General features: G+C 34.7%; 2 protein-coding genes and 1 long non-coding RNA gene across 3 annotated transcripts; 1 reads left to right on the top strand and 2 right to left on the bottom strand.

Moving 5' to 3' along the window:
- Positions 1-67: 67 nt before the first annotated feature.
- On the top strand, positions 68-2,551 carry LOC122023690. The gene is made up of 3 exons (XR_006123178.1): positions 68-209; positions 1,256-1,392; positions 1,573-2,551. It is a non-coding gene; the product is annotated as an uncharacterized LOC122023690 (long non-coding RNA).
- LOC122023688 (transcription factor bHLH139-like) lies at positions 407-2,013 on the bottom strand. Its single transcript, XM_042581947.1, has 5 exons — positions 1,492-2,013; positions 1,244-1,408; positions 1,108-1,173; positions 958-1,023; positions 407-824 (listed from the first exon to the last, which is right to left on the bottom strand). Exons 1-5 carry the CDS (start codon positions 2,011-2,013, stop codon positions 723-725), a joined length of 921 nt encoding a protein of 306 aa, XP_042437881.1. The 3' UTR covers positions 407-722.
- Positions 2,552-4,755: 2,204 nt separating the features above from the next.
- Positions 4,756-8,123, bottom strand: LOC122023689 (50S ribosomal protein L25-like). Its single transcript, XM_042581948.1, has 3 exons — positions 7,729-8,123; positions 7,505-7,634; positions 4,756-5,263 (listed from the first exon to the last, which is right to left on the bottom strand). Exons 1-3 carry the CDS (start codon positions 8,083-8,085, stop codon positions 5,055-5,057), a joined length of 696 nt encoding a protein of 231 aa, XP_042437882.1. The 5' UTR covers positions 8,086-8,123; the 3' UTR covers positions 4,756-5,054.
- Between the last annotated feature and the right edge of the window lie 1,894 nt (positions 8,124-10,017).

The following is a 10,017-nucleotide window of genomic DNA, read 5'->3' as shown; positions in this document are numbered from 1 at the left end:
GGCCAGCATCTGGGCTGTCAAAGTACGACCCATTTACAAGCCCTTAACCATCTTTCTCTCTCAGAACTCTTCTCTTACCGTACAAGGTCCGATCCGTGGACTTCCGCCTCGCCTCATTGAGATCCGGCTTTGGTGCTCCTCGGCCTCGTCGTCAGGGCGGGGGGAGCATGGGATCCCGCAACCGTCTCCTCTTGAATCTGCTGAGAGAGGTATGAAGTCTTCTTTTCTTCTTGGTCGTGCTACAAGTCCAAAAACTGGAGATGTTTACTCTGTAGATTTTGATTTCAGTGTTCTACAAAATCTTTTATCACATTCCTTTTCTGATTGTAGAAAAATTATCCTTTTATTCAAAAAAATATCAAGAAACTAACACTACATCATTCCACTCTTCCAACTGTCGGTCTAACTCTGCAATTCTCACTGAACAATTCTGAGCAACACATCAAGACTCAAATAGTGTTTAACCAATTTAAAAAGGCAAGCATTTACATTTCTTTACTCTATAGATTAATATTTCACCCCCATTTGAAAGTTAATACAAACCGGATGGTGGATGAATTAATTCCTTCCCAATACTAAAATCAGGATTTTATGAAAAGAAGAGTTAAACAACTAAATATTCTCACAATTTTACTATTGTTTAGTGGCCTAGTATTACTCAGGAAAAGAACCAGTGTCTGCAAGTGTTAGCTTATATAATCTCAGAGCATTCTTCTAGCTTCCTACTTCTCTTCCAGTTGTGGAATGGTCTTTAGGTCAAGTCCTATGTTGACTCCATTGTAAGCGATTGGAGCATACATCCATAGTTCATCCGAGCTCAAGAGCTGCACTTAGCATATTCAGAGGAAAGAACAGACTCAGTTCAAGTGCTTTTACAAACTTAAGTTTTAATTTCTACATTAGTTTGCTGCATTCAGTTCATATTTAACATAATTTGAATTTTGTGGTTCTATTTACCTTTATTTGTAACTGCAAGAACTTTACATAGTGGACAGCTTCCTCCAGCATTGTGCTTATGTCAACCTGTTTGATTTCGCTAATCAGTTTACCAAATTACAGTAGTTTACATATTCTTATGTTGTTTGAAAACATACGTCTGAAACTTACTTTAGTTCCGTTAGGAACCAGATTCTGCAAAATTTTCAGTCTCGTGTTGATTCTTTCCCTTCTTTTCTGTATTAAAGAAACAATAGTTAGCATATTATTCTTCTATAATTTTGGTTTTTCATGCCATAAAATTTACCTTCGCATATAGACTTTGTGGATTAGTTGATGGTGCTTGTTCTGCTACCTGTCTTCCATCGACAACTTCAGAGCTGTAGCTGCAGGTCTTGTTCACATTGTTGTCTTCTTTGTCACAAGTCCAAGTCCTCTTCTGGCCTTTCTTCAAAGGTGCACTCTTTTCAGCCTGCATTTTAATCTAACTCGTCTAAATAGATTCGTGAGTGTAAATTGAGCTTTCTCCTTACAGCTTAGGCTTTTCATACTTACATTCCATGAAACCTCAGCCTTCCTTGAGGTTTTGGAGGAGACATCGTCTTTTGAATCTCTACGCTTTCTCTTAATCTGCAGAATTGGATCCTGAGGAGGAACAGGCTGTCCAATGTCGTCGCTGCTTGCATCCTCACTGAAATGAGCCAAATCTCCAATTGCAGTGACACAAACTGCTGGATCCTGAGGAGGAGGAACAGGCTGTCCAATGTCGTCTCTGCTTGCATCCTCACTGAAACGAGCCAAATCTCCAATTGCAGTGACACAAATTGCTGGCTCTGAATTTTGTGGAATTACATCTGATTCATTCAGATAAAAACCATCACCATGCCCAAAATGTGGAGTACAGAATCCTCCATAAGAATCAAAGTTTTCGACTTCTGATGGGTAATAATAGCAATAAGAAGAAGATGAATCAGCAGTAGCAGAAGACCAAACTGGGACCTTAAAGCTTGGATCATCGAAACCTTGCTCCATGAAGTGTGCCATTATTTCATAGCCCTCTTCCAATGAGCCTTCCATTTCTTCGACTCACTCAAATGGAGAGATGGAGTGTGTTGCAATGTGTTGCGGGGATGGGGGTTCTTATACAAAGCAGGAGGAGAGCATGTGCAAGTGAGATGGAGTTGACCATATTAAGCACTCTTAATTATTTGCGGTTTGACAAACGCATCCATTGACTTTGTTGATAATTTGGGTACAAAAATTTGATTATGTAAACATGTGGGAGGTGCTGACAATGACTGAGGATGCAAATGATTGGTGTGGAAGTTTATCATGAGTTTTGCATGGAAATGGAAGAATGAAGTAGGTGTATAATTTGATTAAAATAAAGGCAGTAAAGGAGAAAGAGGGAAGCATGATCTTAGAGATTTTCCAAGAAGCGTGTGAAGTCTTTGTCAAGAGAATGAGTTCTTTCTGATTCTTCAGTATATTGTTCTATGGAAAAAAGAAATCAACTATGAACTCCTTTGTATGCTTTTTTGTTGGAGTGTGGAACATAGTATTAAACTTTCTTTTATTATTCTTTTTTAAAAAAATAAGAGGATATTGTATTTTATGATTGGTGTGGAAGTCAATCTTTATTATAAATAATTTATGGTAGTTTTGTCTTGATTTTTTTTTTTTTTTGTCATCTTGTTTGGTAGCATTTGATAGAATTTGTTTACATGTACTTTTTTGTCATCTTGTTTGGTAGCATTTGATAGAATTTGTTTACATGTACTTAGTGTTTACTTAGTCCTTGATTTAATGAAAGTATTAGTTTATGGTTTTTCTAGCATTGGAATTCAAGAATTGAACGCCTATTTTTGCTAGATAAAAAGGCTTTAGTTAGATGGAAGGGAGTAGATAGGAAAGAAGGGAATAAGGAGAGGTGAAAGTGAGCTGGAGTGGAATGAGAAAAACTACTAAATTAGCATCTTTCTCTAGCAATGTTGTAGATATTGTGAGTCTGCTGAATACATTGCGAGTCTGCTAATGTTTTTGTTGTACCATGTCGGAGGGTTAAAAATAATTTATTTTTTTATATAATTGAATATCTAGTTCTCGCGAGATGATTAATTTTGGAGCATTCCGCTCACTATGTAAATTAGGAAGTACTCATGATTGTTTGTTCGGAGCAGCCAACTTCTTAAGTTTGTCATTTCATTCGAGAAAAATATCTTACGGTGTATCATAATTGGGATTCGAATAATAGATATCCCGGAGTGCCTAATTACTATACTAAAATCTTAAAGGAAAAATCTTTTTTTTTTAAGAATGAGATGATAATCATAACGATAAATTTGAAAGTATGAATGACTCATCCTTTTACAATTAATATTCTAAAGTTGTCTTTCTATTAAAAGAAATTACAATGTGCTACAGTTAAGACCTGTGAATCTAGGAGGGTGAAATAAAACTTTACTCATTCCTCCTATTTTGTATTTATGCTTTACTCCAATCCTCTCCTCTAATGTAAACAAACATTGAAAAAAAAACACACATTTTTGAGTTGATCGAGCTTTAGCCTGAATTGTTTAATTATTTTGAAATTGATTTAGTAAATTTGTTGAATCTATAATTTAAAAAATAATAACAATAGTAACATACTTAATTTGATATAGGACACAATGCATTAAAAAGTCCGTTGACTTAATTTGGTTTTATTTATTTTTTAATTAAAATTATTGGCTACTTATTTATGATGGCAAGAATAGAAGACATTAATTTTTTAATTAGATGCATACAATTAAAGCCACAAGAATTGGAAGATTGAGACATATAATTAATTAATACAGAGAATTTATAATTGGATTGACCTTTCAATTAGACTAGAAAAATTTATAGAAAAAAAAAACAAAATATGTGGTGTCTCTATTGATTAATATTTGAAGATTATCAAATTGACTTTATTATTTAAGTGGAGTTAAGCAAATTTCAATATATCATGTAATTTTCTTTAATTCTTATATTATATTTTTGCAATTGATTGAACTAGATTCAAGTCACTTGGTAATTATAAATTTTTAATTAAAAACAGTTTGAATTTTAGAGGCAAGTTGAACCTATTCATATTATTAGCTGTGATCATCATTTTCATATTAAATTATAGATATTTTTATTTAGTTCAATTAGGAGCTTCATCCATCACTAATGGTAAATTAGATAAGATACTAGGACAATAATTAATCTAAAAAAAAAATTATGAGAAGTTTTTTTTTATGAGAAGTTGGATAGCAAGCATAGTGAGGGCTGATTTAATGTCTGAGTTCCGTTTGTGACTTAATCCGTGACTCTCACATACATATTGGCGCTCGAATCATTTCCGGATACTCCACACACCCAGTAAATCACTTCCGGATACCCCACACGCCCAGTAGGGCACGGGAGTTGGACACGTGATCCGACACCATATCAAACCCCAAGTATAGTATTCTTATTGCTACTCTTTTAGAGAAGCATTAAAAAAATTCATTACTCAACCTCTAATTTTTTTATTGAGTATTAATAAAGTTGTTTCTGACCCTTGATCCAATAACCATAAAATAAATGGAACTCAGGTTCAATGCATTATGAGTTATTCCACAATTGTTAGAATAACTGAATAAATCTACATAAAATATGATTGAAAAAACAGAAGATTCAATGATCAACTACAAAGATTAAGGGGATATTTGGTTGGTGGATTTGGGAATGAGGGAATGGAATGATAGTAAAAGATAGTATTTAGATTGTAGATTTGGGAATGATTTCTAGATTTATGGGAATCAATCAAGTCCATATAACTAAGTGGATTTCATTCTCATTCCACTTTACTATCAAACTCATATCCATAGTCATTCCAGTCATTTAACTAAACGTCACCTAAGTTTATTACTGATTATAAAAAAAAAATATAACACAAGAAACAGGAAGATTTCATTTCTTCCACCACACTAACCTTGGGGACCCTTCGATAGTAGATTACAAGTTCTCGAACTGAGAATGAATAGATCACAGATATGTAGGCAAACATGTATCATTCTTTAGGCTTCTCCATCTTCTGCCATTTCAGAATCCTTTCTTCCAATCTTAGTTTTTCACTCATCCGGTTTCGTTGCTATGATCTTACATATTGCCTTGTCGTTGATTTCACTCAGCAGCTTCAGCGAAGGATGGACTGCAATGTCGCGCACTAGAACTACATCTCCAATGTCCAGATGTGTTAGGTTCACCTCGATTTTTTGAGGAATGTGTTCCGAAGGACAGAGGTACGGTAGGCTGACTATTATCTTATGAAGATAACCACCTACAAACATACTGAATGAAATGTTGAAAAAAGAAAGCACAGCTATATGAAACAGCCTGACTCTTAGATTACAGTCATCACTCTAGTTAGTTATGTGGTTCAATTGTATAACTGTGGTTCAACTACACATTTAAATGATCAGCATATACCACTAGAAAGGGTAAATGTGATAACCTATTCAAAGAGCAAGTTGTCATAGCACCTTCTCTGATGTGCATTCGAATTCATAAAATGTTAGAGATGATCCTTGATTGCAAGAACTAAATTGTTTTAGTTGTAACACAGGCTCATTTCCTGCCTATGATTTCTTTTGAAAATCAATGTCTAACTATAAAGTATGTATACAATATAGAAGGTTAAATGGAATATGCAGTTTCTAAGGATAGTTTAAAAATTGTTATTTTGATCAATTTTAAATTGTTGCATTATATGATTGAGAGTTTGAATTGAATGTGTCAATAAATATATTTTATTATGTGTATATTAAATTTTTTTCTTGATGTATTTTTTTTTTTAAGTATTTATGATAATACATTGCTTATGTCCTTACATAATGCATGTGTGTTAATCAAATGCCACCTATATACACCTTTTAACATCTTGTATAGGACTCATGACAAAATTTTACGATAAAATATCATTGTGAAACTAAATGCACTATATTACTGATCCTATTAACCTAATAACTCTTATCACAATGGTAGGATCTTTGGATCTTAACCTTACAAATTGTATATAGGTTCGAATCAATCAACAAGTAATCATTAACTAGTGTTAAATGTTCAAGTCAATATCCATTAGCTTCATGAATCAATATCCACGCCATAGTTGCCAAAATCAGTTGATACCAGATATAGATTGCCTGAGTTGGATCAGTATAGGCAAAATCCAATCCATTTATCTAGATTGATGGTAAAGTATTGAGGAAGTAGAGATTCAAAGAAATTACCTTAAAAAGATTAACTCCATGAAAAAGTAAATTAAATTGATTGAAAGCACATAAAATCATGAATGAGAATGATGAAATAGATTGTCAGACTAAATTGGTCTTTGATAAGCTTAACCATTCTTAGCCAACTCTTTCCCAATCTTAAATTGAATACCAGAAAAGGGATGCAAGAGAAGAAGATATCTTTGTTGCTCTTGTGAATTCTAGCTTGAATCCCTCACTTCATCACCCTAATATGGTATTATCTAATATTATTTAATAACCTTATATTAATAAATGGGATGATGGTTACTATTGATTCTATATTGATAAGTATGACTTAATATCCACAAATAATCTAAAACATATATGTTGGATTTAATAATATAATGGCATTAGTAATATGATATGGTTCAACTAATAATAACAATAGCATGAAATTATTAATAATATATCTAATCTAATTAATCAATTTTATTATTATATTGTGTTATTATGTTACCTGATATGCATTTTTTAATATGATTGAACATCATTTATCATCTTTTTATGTTAAATTATTTAATTTTTCACTTTTTTATTTTCCCAATGATTCAGATTCCATCAGTCCTAACAATCCTATAAGGTCAATACTTGCATTTTTCGGACAACCTGATTCTGATACGGAATAGCAGTTTTTGACAACTATGATTCAAACCACATATCTTTTTCATGAGACAATTAATGAGAACAGATCCAGGAAAAGCTAGAACAAGCTCAAAATAACCTTTATTGCTCTTCGTTCATGCTAACTGTATTTACTTCAGTCTTGATCTTGTCAAGTTAATTGATCTTGAGCTGAAACACCTATACTGTCTGAGTTAGTTATCGTTTTATTGTTTTGTGACCGAATCCTCAATCATAAACAACATTTCAGATTCATACAATCCTGTTCTCAAATCATTAACAGATCAGCAAGGAAATAGTGTTTACTTTAAAGGAAAGTATACTCATAGTGGTCTAGCCACTACAAGTTAAACCCCAACTAGCGAAAATGTTTCCAAACTTTGTGCATAATTAACAATTATGATGTTGTTATAACAATTACGATGTTTCCAAACTTTGAGCATGAATAACAATTACATTATTTGGACATATCTAATTGGGGAGAAATTTTATAACAATTTATATGTTTTAAATGAAACCTAACGATAAATCCGTGGTGGCTGCAGTTAATGTTCCTAACAGGATCCATCAAGAAATGTCAAGTAAAAAACAACTAAGCACAGCAAAATGGCCTGAGAAGACCTAGAATTACCAGAGAAAGCTCAAACCTTTTTTCAATCCAGGGCAGGCATCCTCTCCCTTGTAGATAACAGGCACGTCAACCTTCAACACCGAGCCTTCATCCGCCCATTCAAACATCAAGTTCATTATTTGCCCCGTCTCCTGGCTCTTATGGACCTACAATTCAACACCAACCAGGATCTCAACCTAAAAATGGAAAGCAGAGAACAAAGAGGCCCTAAATAGGATTCTAGAGTTTTTGAGTCCGTGCCTGGATAGGTAGAACAGTGCCGGATCGAAGGACAACGGTGGAGTCAGGTCTGGCGCGGACTTGGAGCTTGATGGGAGTGGAGCAAAAGAAGGGTGACCGATCGAGAATCTCACGGATTTGATTTTCGTCGGTGGTGAGGAGCTGAGTGTTAGAGATGTCGTCACTGCCGTGGCGCCGGGTGAGGACCGCCGCGGGAATCCGGCCGGCGGCTCGCTGCTTGGCGGCGTAACGGCTCCCGGTATACTCCCTCAGGACGGCCTGGACCGTTAGGTGGTATTCGTGGGTAGCATCCCCCTGCCACAGCGGCGTTGACGCCGCCTGGAGAAACCCTGCTCCGGCTCTCCGCCACCGCGCCATCTCTCCTTCGGCCGCCTCTTTGCGGAGAGGTGACTGGAGGCCTTTAGCTGTTGGCCCGAACAAATCATAACACATGGGCTTTTGATTGGGCCCAAATAACGATTTAAGTGACTGGGCCTAAATTAGCTTTAAATAGTGTACATTTAGCCCATTGTTATTGTTATCTCCTCAAAAGAGCATCCCTCTTTTATAACATATATAAAAATAATAAAATTCTATAGGTAGTTTTATGGGAGATGAACATATCCGACTAGATTAGTCGTAAGCTAAATGTCTGGTATCAATTAAAAAAATTAATAGATGAACATATCATGAGAGAAAGAGGCAAATGAGAAGTTGATGTTTGGTAGCATTTTGTTGTCTTTTCTACGATGTTTAAAGTTAAGGAATTCATAAACTAGGGTTGTGATAATAGATGATACAACTAGAGATGAGTCAGTCAAGGGCTATCTTGGGTTGTAGTCTAGCTTGAGTGGCTCCATGTATGTACCAAGTAAAGAAGAAAATAAATCAAAAACTAATAATTCTCAACTATCAAAGTAAATATCATAGTCAAAAGAAGGAAAAAAATTTGCATATGTTGCATTGTTTTAATTTTTTTTTATTAATTCATAAAAAATTAATTTACATGTAAGATGGAGATATGGTTCACAAATTTATTGTATCTCTGCATCCTCGCTATTTTGACAAATCCATTTTTTTCATCTTATAATTTTATTTTTAATTCAGCTATATATTTGTTTAATTATTTTTTTATTATAATTATAAATGTGATTTGTTTTCTTTCTCCTATCCATTCAGACTAAACTTGTAACATGCATGTTTAATATTTCATTATCTACTATACAACTATGGCCATGGGCGGTAGCCTTTGTCTTTACCTTCCTTATCTTTGACTCCGAGATCAAGGTTCAATTCTCTATCTCACTCCCCCCACTCCTCTCGTCGTCGTCCTCCGCTCATCCTCCCCCGACAATATTGCCTCCCTCCTCTGCCTTGTTTACTCATCCCCATGCTCTTTCACTGTTGTCACTTGTGGCCAGGCCCTCACCCTCGGAGGTGTAGTCGTCAATATGATCACTCTCGGTCATGGCTGCCACAACGGGATTGATGCGTCATCCACATCAGCATACCCTTACGTCAACACCAAAGGCAAGCAACTGTAGATTAAGATCTCTCGTGAGATGCTCGACAACACACTTTCTAACAATGTCATGATCAACATTTATTATGACCCCCAAATTTTCAATATCTAGGAATTATAAATTACTATTAGTAAATTAACTTAATAATTTCATAAATAATAATAAAATCATTTAATAAAAATTTAAAATTCAGTAAACTATAGAAAAATGAAATAGTAACTTGATTGCACAAAGTGAACTCGGACCTCTTCCATGTCCTTGGAAAACTCAACCAATTCCCAGTCCATTTCAAATTTTGGGATCTGTTCCTGGATACAACCACATGTTTCAATTACAAAGCAAAGTTCAAGTATTGATACAAGTATGTGAAACAAGCTAGCTAGCTAACCTAGAACTATAGACACCACCTTCCAATTTCTAACTTAACATTCAATCCATCTATTCTCGAAGCAAAAATAATTTCCAAAGACAACTGAAGAATCTTGTCGAATGATTAGAACCGATCGCCATCCCTTACAACCATCTCCTAAGAAGTTATTCAGACACCAACAAGCCATTACATTCCATTTATGTCTTTTTGAATTCTTGACCACTGAAGAAGTTCTATAGTTTACGATGAAATCAGATGGACTTTTTGTAAAACGTGACTCTATTTTTGAGTTTCTATGTCTGAAACTAATTAAAGTAGAACGATAAGATTATGCAGTTGGCATGAAAACAAAATCTTGCTACTTGGAAAGTAGAACAATAAGGTGGTCTATCAAGAAGATAGCAATGAGGAAACACA

Source organism: Zingiber officinale, chromosome 9B (assembly GCF_018446385.1).
Source record: "Zingiber officinale cultivar Zhangliang chromosome 9B, Zo_v1.1, whole genome shotgun sequence".
In the NCBI taxonomy this organism is placed as follows: Eukaryota; Viridiplantae; Streptophyta; class Magnoliopsida; order Zingiberales; family Zingiberaceae; genus Zingiber; species Zingiber officinale.
The sequence above is the reverse complement of the archived record's forward strand: the minus strand, read 5'-3'. Positions and strand labels throughout refer to the sequence as shown.

Coding starts and splice junctions, on each gene's coding strand:
- LOC122023688 (XM_042581947.1), bottom strand. CDS start 2,013: ATGGAAGGCTCATTGGAAGAGGGCTATGAAATAATGGCACACTTCATG. Junction 1,024..1,107: donor TGGTTCCTAACGGAACTAAA/GTAAGTTTCAGA, acceptor GAAATCAAACAG/GTTGACATAAGCACAATGCT. Junction 825..957: donor TCTTGCAGTTACAAATAAAG/GTAAATAGAACC, acceptor TGCTAAGTGCAG/CTCTTGAGCTCGGATGAACT.
- LOC122023689 (XM_042581948.1), bottom strand. CDS start 8,085: ATGGCGCGGTGGCGGAGAGCCGGAGCAGGGTTTCTCCAGGCGGCGTCA. Junction 7,635..7,728: donor GCACTGTTCTACCTATCCAG/GCACGGACTCAA, acceptor GTTGAATTGTAG/GTCCATAAGAGCCAGGAGAC. Junction 5,264..7,504: donor CTGCCCTGGATTGAAAAAAG/GTTTGAGCTTTC, acceptor GTATGTTTGTAG/GTGGTTATCTTCATAAGATA.